The sequence below is a fragment of the Capra hircus genome (assembly GCF_001704415.2).
Source record: "Capra hircus breed San Clemente chromosome X unlocalized genomic scaffold, ASM170441v1, whole genome shotgun sequence".
Taxonomy (NCBI): domain Eukaryota; kingdom Metazoa; phylum Chordata; class Mammalia; order Artiodactyla; family Bovidae; genus Capra; species Capra hircus.
In genome coordinates, this window is record NW_017189516.1 from 10,967,378 (window position 1) to 10,992,161 (window position 24,784).

Here is a 24,784-nt window from a genome sequence, read left to right on the forward strand (position 1 = left end):
CTACTCCATTTCTTCAAAGGGATTCTTGCCGACAGTCACCTGAGTTAAATTCATCCATTCCAGTCCATCGTAGTTCGCTGATTCCTAGAATGTCAATGTTCACTGTTGCCATCTCCTATTTGTCCAGTTCCCTAAGCAATATTGCTCTTTACAGCATTGGACTTTGCTTCCATCACCAGTCTCATCCACAACTGGGTGTTGTTTTTGCTTTAACTCCATCCCTTCATTCTTTCTGGAGTTATTTCTACACTGATCTCCAGTGGCATATTGGGCACCTACGGACCTGGGGAGTTCCTCTTTCAGTGTCCTGTCTCTTTGCCTTTTCATAATGTTCACGGGGTTCTCAAGGCAAAAATATTGAAGTGGGTGCCATTCCCTTCAGATAGGTTGTTAATACCTACCCATCTGAAATTCTTCCAAAAATTGCAAAGAAAGGAGCACTCCCAAGCTTATGCTATGCAAGGCTACCATCACCCTGATATCAAAACCAGACAAAGATATCCTCAAGAAAGAAAATTATAGGCCAGTATTGCTGATGAAGATAAACACAAAAACCCTCAACAAAATACTGTCAAACTACATACAGAAACACATAGAAAGGATCATACACTGTGATCAAGTGTGATTTATCCCATGGATGTATGGATTTTTTGATATATGCAAGTAGATCAATATGATACACCAGATTAACAAATTGAAAGATAAATCCCATATGATATTCTCAATAGATGCAGAAAAAAAGGTTTTGAGAAAGTTCAAAACCCATTTTATTTCAGTTGTTGAATTAATTTTCTAAAGGAATTTAAAAATTTTTGTGGTAAAATATATAAAATATAAAACATACCATCTTAACTATTTTTAAGTGTACAATTCATCAGTGTTAAGTACACATAAATTGTTAAGTGTGTTACATTGAACATTCATAGTGTTTAAAGTACATTAAGAAAACTCCTGAGCTCTTTTCATCTTGCAGAATTGCAGCTTTGTACCCATTCAGTAACAAGTCTCTGTTCTACACTTTCCCTGTCTGTGGCATACACCATTCTACTGTCTGTCTATGAATTTGACTACTGTAGGTACCTCATATTAGTGAAATTATACACTATTTGTGCTTTTCCCATTATTGTATTTCACTTAGCATAGTATCCTCAAGTTTCATCAGTGTTGTAGCATGTGTCAGAATTTCCTGCTCTTCAAAGGCTAAATAATATTCCTCTGTGTTATGTACTGCGTTTTGTTTATTCATTCATCCACTGATGCAGACTTGTAATACTTCCACCTGTTGGCTATTGTGAACAATACTGCTATACCCTTGGGTGTAAAAATATTTCTTTGAGACTTTATTTTTGGTTATTTGGGTTTATACAAAGTAAAATCAGTAGATTATATGGAAATTATTTTTAATTTTTTGGAGGAATCATCATACTGGTTTGCATAGCAGCTATACAATTTTACAGTCTCACCAAGTTTTCCAAGTTTTCCACATTCTGGCCAACATTTTTTTGTTTTTTGTTTTTTTGACAGTAGCTATTTTAATGGGTATGAGGTGGCATCATTGTGGTTTTTATTGCATTTCACTAATGGGTTAGTAATATTGAGTATTTTTCATGTGATTTTTGCCATTTGTATATCTTTTTTGGGAAAAATGTCTATTCAACCTCTGCCCATTTTATTTTTTTTTTAATTTTTATTTTTACTTTATTTTACTTTACAATACTGTATTGCTTTTGCCATACATTGACATGAATCCGCCATGGGTGTACATGAGTTCCCAACCATGAACCCCACCTCCCACCCCATATCATCTTTGCCCATTTTAAAAGTCAATTGATTTTTTATTGTTTTGAAAGTGAAAGTTAGTCACTCAGTCATGTCTGACTCTTTGTGACCCCATGAACTGTAGCCCACCACGTTCCTCTGTCCATGGAATTCTCCAGGCAAGAATACTGGAGTGGGTTGCCATTTCCTTCTCTAGGGGATCTTCCCGACCCAGGGATTGAACCCAGGTCTCCCACATTGCAGGTAGACTCTTTACTAACAGAGCCACCAGGGAAATCCTTCTTTCGGAAAATGTCTAATCAACCTCTTTGTCCATTTTTAAGTCAGTTGTTTTTTTTTTTGTTGTTGAGTTTATATATCTGGATATTAACTGTGTATCAGATGTATATTTTGCAAATATTTTCTCCCATAGGTTGCCTTTTCACCCTTTTGATTGTATTCTTTGATTCACAAAATTTTTAAAAATTTGACATAGTCCAGTTAATCTGTTTTTAATTTTGTTATTTGTGTTTTTAGTGCATATCAAAGAAATCATTGTCAAATCCAGTGTTATAAAGATTTTCCCCTATATTTTCTTCTATAACTTTTATATTTTAGTTCTTCTGTTTAGGTCTTTGATCCATTTTGAGTTTATTTTTTTATATGATGTAAGGTGATTTCATCAAAGAATGAAAAGAAAGAATTTCATTTTTTTGCTTATGGATATCCAATTGTCCCAGCACTGTTTATTTAAAAAATGATTTTTTTTCCCTCATGGAATGGTCTTGGCACCCTTGTTGAAAATCATCTGACCACATATGTGAGAATTTCTTTCGAAACTCTTATTTTATTCCATTGGTGTATATGTATCTTTATGCCGGTACCACACTATTTTGATTACTGTATCTTTCTAGTAAAATTTGAAATCGTGAAGTATGTGTCCATCAGCTTTGTTCTTCTGTTTCAGGATTGTTTTGGCTCTTTTGGGTACCTTGATATTCTGTATGAGTTTAGGATGGAGTTTTCCATTTCTGCAAAAAATATCTTTGGGATATTCACAGGGATTGCATTACATCTGTAGATCACTTTGGGTGTGTTACCATCTTAACAATCCTAAGTCTTCCAATCCATGAACTCTTTGCATTTAACATAGTCATTATCTACTGTTATATTATTTGTGTAATGAAGTGTAATTTTTAAAGGAGTTGTTGACTGAGGGAATTGGCACATTTCTTTTTATTCTTTCAGTTTTATTAAGATATAATTGACATTCAGCACCATGTAAGTTTAAGGTGTACAGCATAATGACTTGAGAAGATAGTCAAAAGCTACAAAGTTCCAGTTACAAAATAAATGAATATTGAGAATGTAACATACTGGTATATTTGAAAGTTGATTCTAGAGTAGATCAGAAAAGTTCTCATGACAAGGGACAGGGACTAGTAAATTTCTAATGTCTGTTCATGTATCTTCACTTCATATATCTCATGTTCCAGTATGTATAAATTGGCATCAGTTTTGGAGAAAAAGAATAAATTAAATATTAGTAAAGAGAGGATTATCTGACTGTATATATTTATAAGAAGAAAATGCTTGTGGCTTGATAAATTAAACAGGAAGTTAATTAAATTATCTGTTATTGACATAGTTTTGTTGATATATTTAATGGTATTACTTAAGCTTAGATATAGTTTTATCTTGCCTGTTTGGGTCATGCTTAAACAAATTTTAGGCTTGTTGATTTAAAAAAGTTATTTTATTCATACCACTTAAAATTGTGTTTTCTTAAACAGAGGATCTATTGGATTTTATTTCCTGAAGATTATCTGTGAACATTTTCAGTCATCAGAAGATACTAGTAAAGCTCAACTGCTCCACATTGACATGCTTTTACAAAGGAAGGAAGAAATGTTTGCAAAGGAGAAGGTTGAAGAAATCATTATAGGTCAGTAGGATTTTTGCAGATGTTTTAGAAAAGTGTTCATATGCATGTCCTTCAGAGATGGATATCAGAACAGTAGGAAAATCCTCAGATCAACAGATTTTTTTTCTTTTTCTCGCTTACTATTTTTCTTCCCTAATATCCTTTAATTATAACAATTCACCTAACCAGATTCCACCTATGTGGTAAACCAGGATGAAGTGAAGTCGCTCAGTCGTGTCCGACTCTTTGCGACCCCATAGACTGTAGCCTATCAGACTCCTCCGTCCATGGTATTTTCCAGGCAAGAGTGCTGGAGTGCATTGCCGTTTCCTTCTCCAGGGGATCTTCCTGACCCAGGAATCGAACCGGGGTCTCCCGCATTGCAGGCAGACGCTTTACCGTCTGAGCCACCAATTGTGAGGTTAGAAGCCTAATTTCATGTTTCAGTTTGATCTCAGATTAGTTTGTGTACCTTCAGGCAAGTCAGTAATATCTCTGGATCTTGGTTTTTTCCAACTATATAATGAAGGTTGTGAACCACATTCCTAATTTTTTATTTCTTTTCAGCAGCAGTAGCATCCTTTTGTGATGCAATCTTATGTGAACCTGCCCCCAATAAAACAAATTAGAGTTGTTGTAGTTAAAGCAAAGACGTAGAGCCAAATCTCAGCATTCCATTAATCCCCCATCTCTCTGTAGAACCTTATACTCTGAAGAACACAGATAGTGTGAACTCTTTCTTAGAAAATTCTTACCCTAATCTGTTCTTTCAACTCTATACATATAGAGATATTACTGGAACAATAGTCACTAATGTTAATACTGGGATTTATTCTGAGTGGTGGAAGTTTTGGTGATTTGTTGCTCTTTTGTTGTTTACCAGATTGCTTGAATTTTATAAGTATGAATCATGTTTTATAAAAACAAAGGCATTGTATTTTAAAGGAAATCTCTTGACTAGATAATCTCTGAGTCTTTTGAACTCTAGATTCTATGAATTGTATTTTACTGATGACACCTTTCCTCCGTATCCTCACTATGACTCCAGTTGTTTTTAGACCCAGTGTTGATAAGCTTGGTTATATGATTTTCCAACCCTCAGCATTTTAATGGTAGTATATTATAAAGGGAGAAAGGACCTACAAGGAAATATAAAGATATCCTGATTACAAGGGAGGGAAAAACCTTATAAATTGCATAAAAACATTTTAAATACTTTTAAAAGTATAATAATATGTGAAGTTGCTCAGTCGTGTCTGACTCTTTGTGACCCCATGGACTATAGCCTACCAGGCTCTTCCATCCATGGGATTTTCCAGGCAAGAATACTGGAGTGGGTTTCCATTTTTTTACTATATAATAATCACTGAAGTCATCATTATGGTATACTAACAGTATAATAAAATACAATAGCTGTTATTGTTGACCTTGAATAGTCTAAAAATAGTTAAATTATGCTTCATAAACTAGAAAGTATGTTTAAAATAAATAATTTTTTTTAAAAAAAGAAGACTAGATATATTCATGGATAATAGCTTCCCACCATTGAAGGCTGGAGGAGCCACTCTGGGAGGATCTGGCTGAGATGAAAGTATTTCATGTTGGTTTCTTTTATTGTATCAGAGATCCAGATGGTAAAATGGACTTTCTAATTGGTTCATTTCCTGGGCATTTTTCTGTCTGTCTTTCTTTCTTTTAAAACATGATTCATTAAAAAAAATATATATTTATTTTAAAAAGAAAAACATAATTCTTAGAACATGATTTTTAGAAAAATTAAAAACCTTAAGTGATTTAGACTTCTTAAAAATATTTTGTTTGATGAAAGTAAACTGCCAGGTAACTAGAAAACTTTATTATCTAGAATAACTAATTTTCCATGATTACAGTTAGCCAAAGTTGTATTATGGTATCTAATTATACAGTTATACTTTCAATGTATTATAATATTTTAAGTACATACTTTACAGGGCTTTTTACTTTCATGTGACTATTTTTGACTAAGTCGTGGAACAAACTTTGCTGGCTGGGTTGAGGGGTCAGAGACTCTGTTTTGTTTTGTTTTGTTTTAATATAAAATTATTTATTTTAATTGGAGGCTAATTACTTTACAATATTGTAGTGGTTTTGCCATACATTGACATGAATCTGCCATAGGTATACATGGGTTCCCCATCCTGAACCCCCCCTCCCTCCCTGTCCCATCCCTCTGGGTCATCCCAGTGCACCAGTTCCGAGCACCCTGTCTGATACATTGAACCTGGACTGGCAATTCGTTTCACATATGATAATATAAATGTTTTTTCAATGCCATTCTCCCAAATCATCCCACCCTCGCCCTCTCCCACAGAGTCCAAAAGACTGTTCTATACATCTGTGTGTCTTTTGCTGAGACACTCTGTTTTCTAATCAAGACTTTTGTGGAAATTGATTGTGACAAAGAGGTGGAATTGGAAGGGGTATAGAATTCTACTATAGATTAAACTTTACTTTAGTGTGTTAATGTATTTGAACCCTGTAAATGTCTAGACCAGAAACAATCAGACATGTTACAATTTAAAGTAATAGAGTTTATGTGTAAACTTGGTCTTAAAGTATTTTACAAAGGCTTTAAGGTATAATTGGCCTTTCTTGTGAACCTGAACTGATCTAGTTAGTATATAATAGTATAAGCACTTCTTATTAATGATTTCTAGCGTTGCTGTCTGTTCACTGATAATAACATTAAGGCACCAGATGATGATCAAATTTGGAACATAGAAAATACATTAAAAAGAAACTGGGCTGGAAAACTATTACAGATTGATGGGAAAATTACAGTGATTGTAGCAAACTCTGATTGTATTATATAGTCAATTTTGCTAGTAAATCTAAAATTGATGATAAAAACCTGTCTGAATGTGGTTGTGTTTGTCCATTATGTAAAGATTATAGGTTCTGAATACAGTTATTGCTCTTTATTTAATGTAATAGATCTTGATTCTTGTTCTTAGAGCTTGTTTTTTTTTCAGGTCACCAAACAGGAAAACCACTGGCATCAGAATTAATAGGCTATTTCCACAGCATTATTTGGAAACAAGCTGCCAGAAGTTTTGAGGTTAGGGAATAATCTATTTTTATTCTTTATATTTTTTCTTCACACTAACAAATAAAACAGTGTGTTCACTATAAAAATCATAGAGCATCAAATACTTAATAATCTATTTCTGCTTATTTACTATTTATTAAATGTAATGCAGAACATTAATGGGCAGTGGACAAGAATTTATTTAAAAATGCTAAGATGTGATTCATCCCCACTGGGAGTTTGTTGTTGTTCGGTTGCTAAGTCAGTGTCTGACTCCTTGTAACCCCGTGAACTATAGCACACCAGGCTTCCCTGTCCTTCACTATCTCCCAAAGTTTGTTCAAATTCAAGTCCATTGAGTCAGTTGGTGATGCTGTCTAACCATCTCATCCTCTGCCACCCTCTTCTCTTTTGCCTTCAATCTTTCGCAGCATCAGGGTCTTTTCCAGTAAGTTGGCTCTTCGCATCAGGTGGCCAAAAAATTGGAACTTCAGCTTTAGCATCAGTCTTTCCAATGACTGTTAAGGGTTGATTTCCTTCAGGATTGACTCTCACATCCATACATGACTACAGGAAAAACCATAGCTTTGACTCATACGGACCTTTGTCGGCCAAGTAATGTCTCTGCTTTTTAATACGCTGTCTAAATTTGTCATACTTTTCCTTCCAAGGAGCAAGCATCTTTTAATTTCATGGCTACAGTTACTGTCCACAGTGATTTTGGAGCCCAATAAAAGAAAATCTGTCAATGTTTCCACTTTTTCCCCTTTTATTTGCCATGAAGTGATGGGACCAGATGCCATGATCTTAGTTTTTTGAATGCTGAATTTTAAGCCAGCTTTTTCACTCTCCTCTTTTACCCTTATCAAGAGATTCTTTAGTTCCTCTTCGCTTTCTGCCCTAAGGGTGGTATCATCTGCATATCTGAGGTTGTTGCTGTTTCTCCCAGCAATCTTGATTTTAGCTTGTGATTCATCCAGCCCTGCATTTTACGTGATGTACTCTGCATATAAGTTAAATAAACGGGGTTACAATATACAGCCTTGTCATACTCCTTTCCCAGTTTTGAACCAGGCAGTTGTTCCATGTCCAATTCTAACTGTTGCTTCTTGACCCACATACAGATTTCTCAGGAGATAGGTAATGTGGTGTGGTATTCTCATCTCTTTAAGAATTTTCCTGTTGTGATCCACAAAGGCAAAGGCTTTACGTAGTCAATGAAACAGAGTAGATGTTTTTCTGGAACTCTCTTGCTTTCTCTATGCTCTAATAGATGTTAGTAATTTGATCTCTGGTTCCTCTTCCTCTTCAAAAACCAGCTTGTACATCTGAAAGTTCTTGGTTCACATACTGCTGAAGCCTAGCTTGAAGGATATTGAGCATAACCTTGCTAGTATGTGGAATAAGGGCAATTGTATCATGGTTTGAGCATACTTTGGTATTGCCCTTCTTTAGGACTATAATGAAAACTGACTTTTTCCAGTCCTGTGGCCACTACTGAGCTTTCCAAATTTTCTGGCATGTTGAGTGTACCACTTTAACAGCTTCATGTTTCAGGATTTTAAATAACTCAGCTGAAATTCTGTCACTTCCATTGTAAACATATACCATATTTTCTTCATCCACATTCATCAGTAAATGACAACTTATTTTGTTTCCACACCTTGGCTTGCTGCAATGGACATTTGAGTACAAATATCTCTTTGAGATAATGATTTCATTTTCTTTTGATATATATACAGAAATGGGATTACTGAATTGTTTTGTAGTTCTGTTTTTAATTTCTTGAGAAACCTGCATTCAGTTTTCCATAGTGGCCATACCAGTGTACACTCCCACCAACAGTATACAAGGCTTACCTTTTCTCTACATCCTCACTACCGTTTGTTAATCTTGTCTTTCTGATGGTAGCCATTGTGACAGCTGTGAGGAGATATCTCACTGTGATTTTGATTTGCATTTCCCTAATGGTTAGTGAAGTTGAGCACCTTTTCATGTACCTATTGGCCATCTGTGTATCCTCTTTGAAACAGCTTGCCCAGATCCTTAGCACATTTTTAATGGACTTTTGGAGTTTTTTGTTTGTTTGATTCTGTTTGTGTTTTTATTTTTTGCTACTGAGTTGTAGGAATTCCTTATATATTTTGGATAATTCCATATTGAATGTGTCCGTCAGTTCAGATCAGTTGGTCAGCCATGTCCAACTCGTTGTGACCCCATGGACTGAGGAACGCCAGGCTTCACTGTCCATCACCAACTCCCAGGGCTTGCTCAAACTGATGTCCCTTGAGTTGGTGATGCCATCTCATCCTCTGTTGTCCCCTTCTCCTCCTGCCCTCAATCTATCCCAGCATCAGGGTCTTTTCAAATGAGACAGTTCTTTGTATCAGGTGGTCAAAGTATGCCACCTCCTTTGCCATCTATTTGCCATGATCTGGTCCCATCATTTCATGAGAAATAGAAGGGGAAACAGTAGAAACAGTGTCAGACTTTGTTTTTTGGGGCTCCAAAATCACTGAAGATGGTGATTGCAACCATGAAATTAAAAGACGCTTACTCTTTGGAAGGAAAGTTATGACCAACCTAGATAGCATATTAAAAAAACAGAGATATTACTTTGCCAACAAATGTCCATCTAGTCAAGGCTATGGTTTTTCCAGTGGTCATGTATGGATGTTTGAACTGTGAAGAAAGCTGAGTGCTGAAGAATTGAAGCTTTTGAACTGTGGTGTTGGAGAAGACTCTTGAGAGTCCCTTGGACTGCAAGGAGATCCAACCAGTCCTTCCTAAAGTAAATCAGTCCTAGGTGTTCATTGGAAGGACTGATGCTAAAGCTGAAATTCCAATACTGTGGCTACCTCATGCAAAGAGTTGACTCATTGGAAAAGACCCTGATGCTGGGAGGGATTGAGGGGTAGGAGGAGAAGGGGACGACAGAGGATGAGATGGCTGGATGGCATCATTGACTCAATGGATCTGAGTTTGGGTGAACTCCGGGAGTTGGTGATGGACAGGGAGGCCTGGCGTGCTGCGATTCCATGGGGTCGCAAAGAGTCGGACACGACTGAGCAACTGAACTGAACTGAACTGAACTGATGGGACTAGATGCCATGATGTTAGTTTGTTGAATGTTGAATTTTAAGCCAGCTTTTTCATTCTCCTCTTTCACTTCATCCAGAGGGTCTTTAGTTCCTCTTTGCTTTCTACCATAAGGGTGGTGTAATCTGCGTATCTAAGGTTGTTGATATTTCTCCTTGCAATCTTGATTCCAGCTTGTGCTTCATCCAGCCCTGAATTTCCCATGATGTACTCTGCATATAAGTTAAATATGCAGAGTGACAATATACAGCTTTGACATACTCCTTTCCCAGTTTCGAACCAGTCTGTTGTTCCATGTCCAGTTCTAACTGATGCTTCTTGACCTGCATACAGATTTCGCAGGAGGCAGGTAACGTGGTATAGTATTCCAATCTCTTTAAGAGTTTTCCACAGTTTATTGTGATCCCCACAGTCAAAGGCTTGGCATAGTCAATAAAACAGAAGTAGCTGTTTTTCTGGAACTCTCTTGCTTTTTCTGTGATCAAATAGATGTTGGCAATTTGATCACTGGTTCCTCTGCCTTTTCTAAATTCAGCTTGAAAATCTGAAAGTTCTCGGTTCACGTATTGTTGAAGCCTGGCTTGGAGAATTTTGAGCATTACTTTGCTAGCCTGTGAGATGAGTGCAATTTTACAGTAGTTTGAACATTCTTTGACATTCCCTTTGGGATTGGAATGGAAACTGACCTTTTCAAGTCCTGTGGCCACTGCTGAGTTTTCCAAATTTGCTGGCATATTGGGTTCTGCAATTCCACAGCATCATCTTTTTCGATTTGAAGTAGCTCAGCTGGAATTCCATCACTTCCACTAGCTTTGTGCATAATGATGCTTCCTAAGACCCACTTGCCCTCACACTCCAGGATGTCTGGCTCTAGGTGAGCAATCACAGCATCGTGGTTATCTGGATCATTAAGATCTTTTTTGTATAGTTCTTCTGTGTTTTCTTGCCACCTCTTCTTATCTTCTGCTTCTGTTATATCCATACCATTTCTGTCCTTTATTCTGCCCATCTTTGCGTGAAATGTTCTTTTGGTATCTCTGATTTTCTTGAAGAGATCTCTAGTGTTTCCCATTCTGTTGTTTTCCTGTATTTCTTTGCATTGATCACTGAAGACTTTCTTATCTCTCCTTGCTATTCTTTGGAACTCTGCATTGAGATGAGCTTCTCTTTCCTTTTCTCCTTTGCCTTCTTTTCTCAGGTATTTATAAGGCTTCCTCAGACAACCATTTTGCCTTTTTGCATTACTTTTTTGGGGGTATGGTCTTGATCCCTGCCTCCTGTATAATGCGTCACTGTATAATCATAAGGGATTTGATTTAGGTCATACCTGAATGGCCTAGTAGTTTTCCCTACTTTCCCTACTTTTTTCAATTTAAGTCTGAATTTTGTAATGAGGAGTTCATAATCTGAGCCACATTCACCTCCCAGTCTTATTTTTGGTAACTGTATAGAGCTTCTCCATCTTTGGCTGCAAAGAATATAATCAATCTGATTTTAATATTGACCATTTGGTGATGTCCATATGTAGAGGATTCTCTTGTGTTGTTGAAAGATGGTGTTTGCTATGACCAATGGGTTCTGTTGGCAAAACTCTGTTAGCCTTTGCCCTGCTTCATTTTGTACTCCAATGCCAAATTTGCCTGTTATGCCAAGTATCTCTTGACTTCTTACTTTTGCCTTCCAGTCCCCTATGAAGAAAAGGACATCTTTTGGGGGGTGTTAGTTCTAGAAGGTCTTGTAGGTCTTCATAACTGTTTAACTTCAGTTTCTTTGGCATCACTGGTAGGGACATAGACTTGGATGACTGTGATATCAAATAGTTTGCCTTGCAAATGAACAGTGATCATTCTGTCATTTTTGAGATTGCACCCAAGTACTGCATTTTGGACTCTTGTTAACTATGATGGATACTCCATTTCTTCTAAGGGATTTTTGGCCACAGTGGTAGATATAATGGTCATCTGAATCAAGTTCGCCCATTCCAGTCCAGTTTAGTTCACTGATTCCTAATATGTCACTGTTCACTCTTGCCATTACCTGCTTGACCATGTCCAATTGACCTTGATTCATGGACTTAACATTCCAGGTTCCTATGCAATATTATTCTTTACAGCATTGGAATTATTCCCGTCAGCAGTCATATCCGCAACTGGGTATTGTTTTCGCTTTTTCTCTGTCTCTTCATTCCTGCTAGAGTTATTTCTCCACTCTTCTCCAGTAGCACATTGGGCACCTACCGACCTGGGGAAGTGAAGTGAAGTGAAGTCGCTCAGTCGTGTCCGACTCTTTGCTACCCCGTGGACTATAGACTACCAAGCTCCTCTGTCCATGGGATTCTCCAGGCAAGAATACTGGAGTGGGTTGCCATTTCCTTCTCCAGGGGATCTTCCCAACCCAGGGATCGAACCCAGGTCTCCTGCATTGCAGGCAGACGCTGTGTGTCCTATGTTTTTGCCTTTTCATACTGTTCATGGGGTTCTCAAGGCAAGAATACTGAAGTGGTTTGCCATTCCCTTCTCCAGTGGACCATGTTTTGTCAGAACTCTCCGCCATGACCTGCCTGTCTTGAGTGACCCTACATAGTATGGCTCATAATATTGAGTTAGACAAGGCTGTGCTGCATGTGATCAGTTTGATTAGTTTTCTGTGATTGTGGCTTTCATTCTATCTGACCTCTGACAGATAAGGATAAGAGGCTTATGGAAGCTTCCTGATGGAAATGGCAACCCACTCCAATATTCTTGCCTGGAGAATCCCATGGACAGAGGAGCTTGGTAGTCTGTAGTCCACGGGGTCGCGAAGAGTCGGACACTTCCTGATGGGTCCTATTCTGATTGAATATATAGTTTGCAGGTATTGTCTCTAATTTCATAAGTTGCCTTTTAATTTTGTTGATGTGAAGGAAGAAAAGAGAATATTGATTGCCAGTATGACTTATATTCATCAAGGCTGGTAATAAAATGCACTTAGCATCCAACTAAAGATGTGTTTTGGTTGACTGAAAATTTCAGCATTACCATTTTTTGTTTCTAGAGATGACTTGGACCAATTAGGGTCACATGTAGAGATATCCCTGTAATTTTGTTATTTCTTTTTAAACTTTAGGTACACAATTTTGATAATGCCCTGCACTGGTACTGTTATTCTCTGAGATTTTATGCAGCTGATCAATCTGATCTGGACTTGGCCAAGCTACAGAGGAACATGGCTTCTTGTTACCTGCATTTGGGACGATTTGATAAGGTCTTTTGATTTATCTCTTTTTCAAAGATAGCATATGTTATAGGCGGTGGCAGAGAGATAATTACAATGTGATATCTTAACTATTTACTAGGTTAGGATATCTTAAGAGTTCCTTCATACAGGACAAAGTCAAACTGATAGTTTCCTGACTCTCACACTATGAACATTAATAAGTAGAACTTCCCAATAGGAGAAAGAATTTATAGACTCTTAATTCCATTGCTTACTGTTTATTTTTAACACTTTGTTCTGAAAGGTAGTGTATCATTGGAATTCATGAACAGAGTTATCTGCTACTAACCATCTGCAGTATTGTGCTTTGAAGCAGAATAAATTTTAAGGTAAACACTTTTTTTGGTCAGGCATTCAGTTAGAACAAATACTTGGATGAAATATCATTCTTTTACTTTATGGGTTAGCTCTTGCCTTTCTACCACTCTTTAAAAAGTTTAGCAATTGAGTTCTTATCAGGACAAAATTCTAGAAGGTAAAATAGATAAAACTCATTTGAGGATAGAGCCATTCGTACTTCCCAAAGCAATTGGGACATTTCTTCCTTTGCTTATCATAATAGTATGCACATGATGGGAAGGGAGTATATTGCCTTGTTGCAGGACAAAGAAACGGGATGGACAAGTATGGACCCACTATGAAGCTTTTGGTTGCTTTTTAAGTTTTAATGACAAATTTAGGGGAAAATATGTGATTAAAGGATGTAATTCTAGACATTTTCTTTGAAGATTTGTTTTCTTCGAAGGATTATTTGTCTGAATGAATACTTCAGATTTTCTTTCACAAGAGTATTTACCATTTAGTTTGTTATAAATTCCCAGTCCTGAAAGAGAAGTTGAAAGTTTTATTTACCACATCGTATTTCTACACAGGCTAACATTTAATTGTTTCAGAAAGACAGGTGACTACTATTTCTTTAAAGACCTTGAAAGATGTCACATAGATTTTGTTACCTAATTAATTATATTTCTGCTCAGAATACCATTAACTATTTCAGGAAGTTAATTTCCCACTGCTTACTTAAAGATGTATAAAGAAGAGAATCACAAAGCTTTTGTGACTTCTATGGTTTGTGTTAATCTGGAAGACTGAGAAGTACTGAGACCTAGAGCTGGGAGATGGATGCATCTGCAGGCCAAGAAGAGATATCTCATCAGCTCATCAAGATGGAAAGAATATAGTATGAGATACTGTAATAGTCTCTGAAGTTACAAAGATGAACAAGTTGCCTTCGGCTCAGTAAAGCAGTTGGCATCAGAGTATCCTAATGAGCAAATCAGAAGATTATGGCAGTGGGGAAAGTTTAAGTTGGAAAGATTCCATAAGTCAGGCGTATAGGTAGTTGGTATCACATAAGCTCATCAATCAGGGAACAGGTCTTCAATCATTGAGGTTTGGACTCAGATGCAGGACTAAAATCTTTACATCACTGGGCGTATGTGTAGATAGACTAAAAAAAGCAAGGTCCAGCTCCAAACCTAAAGTGACTGGGTTTATGTTTGGGTTGAGCTCTAAACCTAAAGTGACTGGCTCTAAAGAGGAGCTCAAGCATGGGGAGCCAGACTGCAGTTACCTAAAAGAGAATACAAAGTGATTAGAGAATAGAGTTTTCTAAGACTTGAAGCAATGCTTCTTAAATTTCCTTTGTGTTAGCTTTGGTTCTAGAGCCTAGTTTGGGACTGAGCCTATAATTGGGAGTTCAAATGGTATTAGTAGTGAGGGAGGGAAGAATAAGACAGCAGGAAACCAGGTGTGTTCTAATCTGTATACTCACTTTGTGATTATATCATTTAAGGCTGGATTGCCTACTTGATTACTATTAGTATTTTCTCCATTTTATTTTTCTTGTCTTAAACTTACCAGATACCAATTTGATACCCTCCATATGTAAGAATAGTCTACTGTGCACTAAGACAGATAGAAAGGTGAAAAAATCACACAGTTCATCATATTTTACTATTTTGCTATTCCCACCTAGCCTGGTTAATTTTATTTTGTGATTTTTTCACTCCTTCCCTTGATGTATTTGAGCATTGTTCAGAAATTTTACAAAACCATGTTTACTGAATCTGATAAAATTTCTTAGTTTTCACATGCTAAGTTGCTTCAGTTGTGTTCTACTCTTTGCAACTATATTGACTGTAGCCCACCAAGCTCCTCTGTCTGTGGGATTTTCCAGGCAAGAATACTAGAGTGGGTTGACATGCCCTCCTCCAGGGGATCTTCCCAACCCAGGAATCAAACTCACATCTCTTATGTCTCCTGCATTGGCAGGCGGGTTCTTTACCACTACTGCCACCTGGGAAGCCCAAGTGTTAGTCACTCAGTCGTGTCTGATTCTTTGCAACCCAATAAACTGTAGCCCACCAGGCTCCTCTGTCCCTGGAATTATCCAGGCAAGAATACTAGAGTGGGTAACCATTCCCTTCTCCATGGGATCTTCCCAACCAAGGGATCGAACCCAGGTTTGCTTTGCAGACTGATTCTTTACCATCTGAGCCACTAGGAAATCCCGCAGTTTTCACATAAGCACTGACTAAAACTGACTCTCGTTGACTTTCTGTCTTACTCTCCACCAATCCTTGGTAATTGTGAAATGTTTTTTATTCCTAAGCCCCATGCTTTATCCTTTGTTTTAGCAAAAAAAAAAAAAGTAATAATTTTCTGGGTTTGTAGCCAGTGACATCAGCTCCTCTCCTCTTTATCCATTCTTTCTTCTCGCTTATCTCAGAGAAAGAAGTAACTTGCCCATGGGACCATCTCTACAAATTTCAATGCTAGTTTTTAAATCTTTTTCTCTCTACTGTTTCTTTCCCTGTCACTACAATTATTTTTAGGCCTTCTCTATCCGAAAGCTTTCTTTCAACCTGTCATCCTCCCCAAATTACAGTTTGTCCTTCTTTTTATTACCAAACTTTATAACCTAAAATTACTGCCTATATTTTTTTAGTATTCATTCATTCAAAAAATATTTATTAACTGTCTACTACATGTTAAATACTATTCTAGGCATTGGGGATGTAGTAGTGACCAAAGTAGACAAAACTGTCTACCCCTACAGAGTTTGTATTCTACTGGAGATACAGACAATAAAAAGATAAATGTTATGGTATATTAAAAAGGTCAGCAAGTTTTCTGTACAGAACCAGATGGTAAATATTTCAGGTTTTCTAGGCCATAGTCTTTCTTGCAAGTACTCAACTTTGCAGTTGTGCCATGAAAACAGCTGTAGACCAAATGTAAACAAACTGACACGAATTTGTGCTAACAAAACTTTATATTTAATAACATTAAAATTTGAATTTCATAGAACTTTTTGTGTCATACAATATTCTTTCGATTTTTTCAACCTTTCAAAAAAGGAAAACTTAGCTTGATAGATGGTAAACTGGATGTAGCCCAAAGGCCATAGATTGCTGATCCCTGTTATATTAGACAGTGATAAGTGCTAGAGAAAACTAAGTAGGAAAGGGTAGTATTAAATGTTTTAGAGGAGGAATGAAGGGCTGTAATTTTGCAGAAGGGCTCAGTGAAAAGGTAGTTTTTCAGTAGAAACCTGAGGAAATGAGGGATCTAGCTATGAATATCTTAAACAAGAGCATTCCAGACAGAGGGAGTAGCAAGTGCAAAGGCTGTGGGGGGTGTGGGAGTAGGAACATGTGGATGGTGTTTGACGAATAGCAGAGAGACTAGTGTGTCTGGAGCTAAGGGAATATTAGGGAAAGTAGGAGATATGATCAAGGAAGTAGCAGGGAAACAGATCTGTAAGAAAGACGTTGTATTTTATTGTAAAGATTTATGTCATTAACTTTTGAGATGGAGAACCAGTGAGGGAGCTTGAGGCAGAGGAGTGACAAGATCTGACTCGCATTTTAATAAAATCACTCATTCACTGTGTTGAACAGACTGAGCTGAGTGTAAGAGTAGAAGCAGGGGGAAAAGGTAGGACGCTACTGAAATAATCTAGGCAAGAGATTATGGTGGCATGAACCAGTATGGAGGAAGTGTGGATGGGGAGAAGTGGTCAGATTCTAGATACAATATGAAAGTGAAGGTGAGAGAATTCTCTGACACACCACATACAGGATAGTAGAAAGTGAAAGTGAAGTCGCTCAGTCGTGTCCGACTCTTTGCAGCCCCATGGACTGTAGCCTACGACACTTCTCCGTCCATGGGATTTTCCAGGCAAGAGTACTGGAGTGGGTTACCATTTCCTTCTCCAGGGGATCTTCCCAACCCAGGGATCGAACCCAGGTCTCCCACATTGAAGGCGGACGCTTTATCATCTGAGCCACCAGGAGAGTAGAGGGAAAGACAAGAATGACTCTTAAAGTTTTTGGCCTCATCATCTACTCCCCTCTTCATGATTTTTGTGTCCATGATTCTATAAATTGCTCTTCTGAATATCACTAGTGACCTTTTAAAAAACTTTTTTACCATACCATGTGGCATGTGGGATCTTGGTTCCCTGATCAGGGATCAAACCTGCATCCCCTGCATTGGAAGCACAGTCTTAACCACTGGACTGCCAGGGAAGTCCCACTAATGACCTTTTAATGATAAAGTCTAATGATGTTTTCTCAGTCCTGCTTGTTTTCTAGTCTTTCTAGCACAAAAGAATATAATACTGTCAACTACTTTTTCCCTTCTAGAAACTTTCTCTTTGGCTTCTATAACATACTTTTTTCACTGAAGTATAATTGATTTACAGTGTTGTTAGTTTCTGGTTTACAGCAAAGTGATTCAGATATATATATATATATACATACATATGTATTTTCACATTCTTTTCCATTGTTTATTATAAGATACTGAATATAGTTCTCTGTACTATATGGTAGGGCCTTTTGTTTTGTTTTGTTTTATGTATAGTAGTTTGTGTTTGCTAATCCCAGATTCCTATTCTGTCCTTCCTCTACCCTCTTTCCTCTTTGGTAACCATAAGTTTGTTTTCTCTGTGTGACATACTCTCTTAATCCTGTGCTCTGACTCTTCCTTTTCTATTTATGTTACCAGCAGTCTCTTTTCCCAGATGTTGGATGAGGGCAGGTAGTATGTTTACCTCATTGTCCATTTTATCCTTATGCTGGGTACCTGATAAGTTTTCAGTAAACATTTTAAAATTTATTTTCTTGGTGTTTGATAAGTTTTCAGTAAACATTTGTTGAATTTATTCTTTTATTTCAGTTGTACACTATCCCCTCAGTAATCCCTTAGCTGCTTTCTTAGCTTCAGCTCTCCATTCCCAAATCTATGTCACTAACCCTGATCTTTCTCACAGCCCACTTCCACCTTTCCTACCGTCCTTGGATATATACATTTATCTAAGACTGAAATCTCAGATTCATGGATTCTTTCTTCTCCCTCTATATTTAGTCATGTTCCACATCTGGTCACTTTTACCTCTGTGTTATTTTTGCCAACTGTCTCCTCTTCCATCTTTCCCTCACTATCCTAGTCCAAGCCTTCATTACCTCTAAGACAATTGGAATAATCTTATAAATGATTATTATATCTCGCTGAAAATTTTCACTGGCTCACTATAAATAAAGACCAAATTCCATAGACTTAAGGGCCTCTGTAATCTTTAAATAAAATAATCCTATTTTATTTCCTGTACACATGTACTGTGTTTGTCCCCAACTGAAGTACTTGCTGCTTCCTAACCATACTACATGTTTTTCTGCCTCTGTAACTTTTCCCATGCTTCTGTATTGCAAATTACCTCTTCTGTATATCCCTACCTTTTGAAATAACTTTTTCAAAGCCTGGATTACAATGACAGTCTTAGCTTCCTAAGGAAATTTCTGAGTCTTGGTCTTCCTCTAAGATTTTGTTACACATCTGTTTTTACCTAGGTACTAAGGCTTCCCTGGTGGCTCAGAGGTTAAAGCGTCTGCCTGCAATGCAGGAGACCTGGGTTTGATCCCTGGGCTGGGAAGATTCCCCTGGAGAAGGAAATGGCAACCCACTCCAGTATTCTTGCCTGGAGAATCCCATGGACGGAGGAACCTGGTGGGCTACAGTCCATGGGGTCACAAAGAGTCAGACACGACTGAACAACTTCACTTTCACTTATGTTATGCCTTCTATTCTAGTTATTTGTATAGCTGTCTTTGTGTTTGTGCTCAGTCATGTCTGACTGTTTGCAACTCCATGGACTGTAGCCCGCCAAACTCCTCTGTCCATGGAATTTCCCAGGCAAGAATACTGGAGTGGGTTGCCATCTCCTCCTCTATGAAATATTCCTGACCCAGGGATCAAACCCATGTCTCCTGCATTACAGACAGATTCTTTACCCTGAAGCACAGGGAAGCCCTATACCTATCTTAGCTCTCTATTAAATTGACACCTCCTCTAAGATAAGGCCATGTCTTCATTTTGTCTGATATCTAGCATAGAGCCTATTGCATAGTAAACACTCATTATATTTTTTTTAAAAAGTCATAGAGACTCCATAAGTGCTTGCCAGTTTCCCTGATATAGGAATTCTAATTGTTCATGCTATTTCTGTCCTCCTACTGTGGATAATTGGAAATTAAAAGTAACCAAATTCCTTAGACTTAAGGGCCTATTGATTATCAGAAGTGAATGAGGTTATGTTATTTAAAAAATCATCCCATTATTCCTTTCTCTAGCTCAGTTCCTTTCTTTTAACATGAAACATTGAATCATAGATCATAAATCAATTTGAATGGGTTAAAGAGGTTGGAGAGTCTATTTTCTGAACTCTTAGTAGGTTATGTTACAGATTCATCAATTCATGCATTTGGTGACATCACTCTGAGATAAGAATGCTAAATTTAGGTGGTTTCTTTAGTTTATTTTCTAACTTGTAGAAATGTAAATTTTTAATCACCATTATCTATTCAGTATCTCTAGTACATTTTGTGAGGCAATATTAAACTCTGTAGTTTCATAGACATCAAATCTGTCTTTGGGAAATTTGTAGCACCTTAAGCCCAATACCCTAATCTTATTATTTTCTAAGATGTTAAAGTGTTTGGCTTGTGAAAGTCATAGATTTGAATGGACAGACTTTATATGGGAGAAATGACCTTGGGTTACAAGTATAGGAGTAATTTATTACAACTTGATATAATGGAATTTACTGCAAATCATAATAAAACTTTAATATTTAAGAGAAGGATAATGGATTCTTTTGGTGATAGTTTATAAGTTAATAGTCATACACAATTCAGTACTCTTTAACTCAGTACAAAAATTCCATCCTCAGCTTGTATCTGCAGTTTAGATACATGAATGACATTGTATCACTATAGATTGATAAAACTAAAGCATAATCTCAAAGCACAGTATGGTCATAAGACTTATAACAGCCCCAAGATGAGATTATTTATAGAAAATTTATAAGACCTAAAGTGCAGCCAACCATGTCTCATGTGCTGGTTTTATATTGGTCCTGTTTGCTATATGAAATACCAAAAATCATGCCTTTCCATTATAGGAGTGAAAATGAGCTTGTGATCAACAGAAGTAAACGAGTAACATTCACTAGATGGCACTGTGGCCTCTGTTTGTACAATAATAACTTATCAGTGATTTTGAAGCAATTTTTGACTCTTTGGCAGGCATAGCTTTCCCCACAAACGTTTCTGTATGAATGTAAAAGAAAGTTAGCACTTAAGTAACCCTGAGGTAAAGATTAATATTTACTCATTCTTGGTACAGCCATAATGTAAAAACACTATAATTTTGGTTTTAAGTCAACAAATATTTATTGAAATCTAATCTATGCCTGGTGGGCTTCCCAGGTGGCACAGTGGTAAAGAATTTACCTGCCAGTGAAGGAGATGCAAGAGACCCAAGTTCAGTCCCAGAATTCAGAAGATCCCCTGGAGTAGGCAATGGCAACCCACTCAAGTATTCATGCCTGGATAATCCCATGAACAAGGAACCTGGTGGGCTACAGTACATAGGGTCACGAAGAGTCAGACACTACTGAGTGACTGAGCACACACACACACACACACACAAACACACAATCTGTATTGCCTCGTACAAAGAATGTTCAAGTACTACACAGTTGCACTCATTTCACATGATAGCAAGATTATATTCAACATCCTTCAAGCTAGGTTTCAACAGTATGGGAATGGAGATCTTCCAGATGTCCAAACTGGATTTAGAAAAAGCAGAGGAATCAGAGATCAAATTGCCAATATCCGTTGGATCATGGAAAAAGCAAGGGAATACCAGAGAAACATGGACTTCTTCTTCATTGACTACACTAAAGCCTCTGACTGTGTGGATCACAACAAACTGGAAAATTCTTAAAGAGATGAGAGTACCAGACTACCTTACCTGCCTCTGGAGAAACCCATATGCAGATCAAGAAGCAACTGTTAGAACTGGACATGGAACAACATACTCATTCAAAATTGGGAGTGGAGTATGTCAAGGCTGTGTATTGTCACCCTGTTTATTTAACTTATATGCAGAGTACATCATGTGAAACGCTAGATTGGATGAAGCTCAAGCTGGGATCAAGATTGCTGGGAGAAATGTAATAATCTCAGATATGCTGATTACACCACCCTAATGGCAGAAAGTGAAGAGGAACTTAAGAGCCTCTTGATGAGGTAGAGGAGAGTGAAAAAGCAGTCTGAAAACTCAATGTTCAAAAAACTAGGGTCACAGCATTTGGTCCCATCACCTCATGGCAAATAGATGGGGAAACAGTGACAGAATTTATTTTCCTGGGCTACAGAATCACTGCAGATGGTGAATGCAGTCATGAAATTAAAAGATGCTTGCTCCTTGGAAGAAAAGCTATGACAAACTTAGACAGCATATTAAAAAGCAGAGACATCTCTTGGCTGATAAAGGTACGTATAGTCAAAGCTATGGTTTTTCCAGTAGTCATATACAGACATAGAGTTGGACCATAGAGAAGGCTGAATGCCAAAGAACTTAGGCTTTTGAATTCTAGTACTGGAGAAGACTCTTGAGAGTCCCTTGGATAGCAAGAACAAACTGGTCAATCCTAAAGGAAATCAGCCCTGAGTATTCATTGGAAGGACTGATGCTGAAGCTGAAGCTCCAATCCTTTGGCCACCTGATGCGAAGAGCTGACTTATTGGAAAAGACCCTGATGCTGGGAAAGATTGAGGGCAAGATGAGAAGGGGGCAACAGAGGATGAGATGGTTGAATGGCATCACTGATGCAATAGACATGAGTTTTGAGCAAGTTCTGGGAAATGGTGAAGTACAGGGAAGCCTGGCATGCTGCAGTCCATTGGGTCACAGTCAGACATTATTGAGTGAGTGAACAACAGCAACTATAGGATAAATTGAAGACATGATCCTTTCTATAGATAAACTTAAAATATTACTGTATTGAGAATGAAAATGAGATTTATACACATGAAATAATTACAAAGTAAAAAGTATGCAATTGAATATCAAATTGTGATACATACCATATGGATTTAAATTAATAATATGTAAATGAAGATCTTTTATGATTATTGATTGAATGTACATATGACCTAAAGCTGAAAAGAGTGACTAATGCACTAGATGACAGAGTCTGATCTGAAGGCATCTCAGTAGGTGAAATGATGAGCCCATTCTAACAAGATGAAGACAAACAGGGAACAACAATACATCCTGTACTTGGATCCTTAAAACTAACTGTGTAAGAACAGAATAAATGAAATGTGACTTAGCAGCAGCACATGTGAAACATTTGGGGTTGTTCAGTTCCGTCACTCAGTTGTGTCTGACTCTTTGTGACCCCATGAGCCGCAGCACGCCAGACCTCCCTGTCCATCACCAACTCCCAGAGTCCACCCAAACCCATGTCCATCGAGTCAGTGATGCCATCCAACCATCTTATCCTCTGTTGCCCCCTTCTCCTCCTGCCCTCAATCTTTCCCAGCATCAGGGTCTTTTCTTTCTTTCTTTCTTTTTTTTTTCTATGTATTTATTTATTTTTTTTAAGTTTTTTATTTTTTAAATTTTAAAATCTTTAATTCTTACATGCGTTCCCAAACATGAACCCCCCTCCCACCTCCCTCCCCAGGGTCTTTTCAAATGAGTCAGCTTTTCGCATCAGGTCTAAGTATTGGAGTTTCAGCTTCAACATCAGTCCTTCCAATGAACACCCAGGACTGATCTCCTTTAGGATGGACTGGTTGGATCTCCTTGCAGTCCAAGGGACTCTCAAGAGTCTTCTCCAACACCACAGTTCAAAAGCATTAATTCTTCGGTGCTCAGCTTTCTTTAAGGTCCAACTCTCACATCCACACACGACTACTGGAAAAACCATAGCTTTGACTAGACAGACATTTGTTGGTAAAGCAATGTCTTTGCTTTTTAATATTCTATCTTGGTTGGTCATAACTTTTTTTCCAAGGAGCAAGCGTCTTTTACTTTCATGGCTGCAGTCACCATCTGCAGTGATTTTGGAGCCCCCCAAAATAAAGTCTGACACTGTTTCCATTGTTTCCCCATCTATTTGCCATGAACTGATGGGACCAGATGCCATGATCTTCGTTTTCTGAATGCTGAGTTTTAAGCCAACTTTTTCACTCTCCTCTTTCACTTTCATCAAGAGGCTCTTGAGTTCTTCTTTGCTTTCTGCCATAAGGGTGGTGTCATCTGCATATCTGAGGTCATTGATATTTCTCCCAGCAATCTTGCTTCCAGCTTGTGCTTCCTCCAGCCCAGCGTTTCTTATGATGTACTCTGCGTAAGTTAAATAAGCAGGGTGACAATATCTAGCCTTGATGTACTCCTTTCCCTATCTGGAGCCAGTCTGTTGTTCCATGTCCAGTTCTAACTGTTGCTTCCTGACCTGCATACAGATTTCTCAGGAGGCAGGTAATGTGGTCTGGTATTCCCATCTCTAAGAATTTTCCAGAGTTTGTTTTGGTCAACAAAGCAGAAGTAGATGTTTTTCTGTAATTCTCTTGCTTTTTTGATGACCCAGTGGATGTTGGCAATTTGATCACTGTTTCTTCTGCCTTTTCTAAAACCAGCTTGAACATCTGGAAGTTCACGGTTCACATACTGTTGAAGCCTAGCTTGGAGAATTTTGAGCATTACTTTACTAACATGTGAGATGAGTGCAATTGTGCAGTAGTTTGAGCATTCTTTGGCATTGCCTTCCTTTGGGATTGGAATGAAAATGGACCTTTTCCAATCCTGTGGCCACTGCTGAGTTTTCCAAATTTGCTGGCATATTGAGTGCGGCACTTTACAGCATCACCTTTTAGGATTTGAAGTAGCTTAACTGGAATTCCATCACTTCCACTAGCTTTGTTTACAGTGATGCTTCCTAAGGCCCACTTGATTTTGCATCTAGGTGGGCCTAGATGAGTGTCTGGCTCTAGGTGGGTGATCACAACATCATGATTATCTGGGTTGTGAAGATCTTTTTTGTACAGTTCTTCTGTGTATTATTGCCACCTCTCCTTAATATCTTCTGCTTCTGTTAGGTCCCTACCATTTCTGTCCTTTATCAAGCCCATCTTTGCATGAAATGTTCCCTTGGTATGTTTAATTTTCTTGAAGAGATCTCTAGTCTTTCCCATTCTATTGTTTTCCTCTGTTTCTTTGCATTGATCGCTGAGGAAGGCTTTCTTATCTCTCCTTGCTATTCTTTGGAACTCTGCCTTCAAATGGGTATATCTTTTCTTTTCTCCTTTGCTTTT

The 24,784-nt window shown here is 37.7% G+C and overlaps 1 protein-coding gene across 1 annotated transcript in view; it reads left to right on the plus strand.

The window, feature by feature from the left end:
- The window catches only part of TEX11 (testis expressed 11), a 249,949-nt gene that overhangs the window by 130,659 nt on the left and 94,506 nt on the right, over window positions 1-24,784 (plus strand). Inside the window, exons 14-16 of the mRNA XM_018044046.1 lie at window positions 3,552-3,703; window positions 6,694-6,779; window positions 12,954-13,091. Coding sequence (XP_017899535.1) covers window positions 3,552-3,703; window positions 6,694-6,779; window positions 12,954-13,091 — 376 coding nt within the window. The remainder of the gene's footprint in view (window positions 1-3,551; window positions 3,704-6,693; window positions 6,780-12,953; window positions 13,092-24,784) is intronic.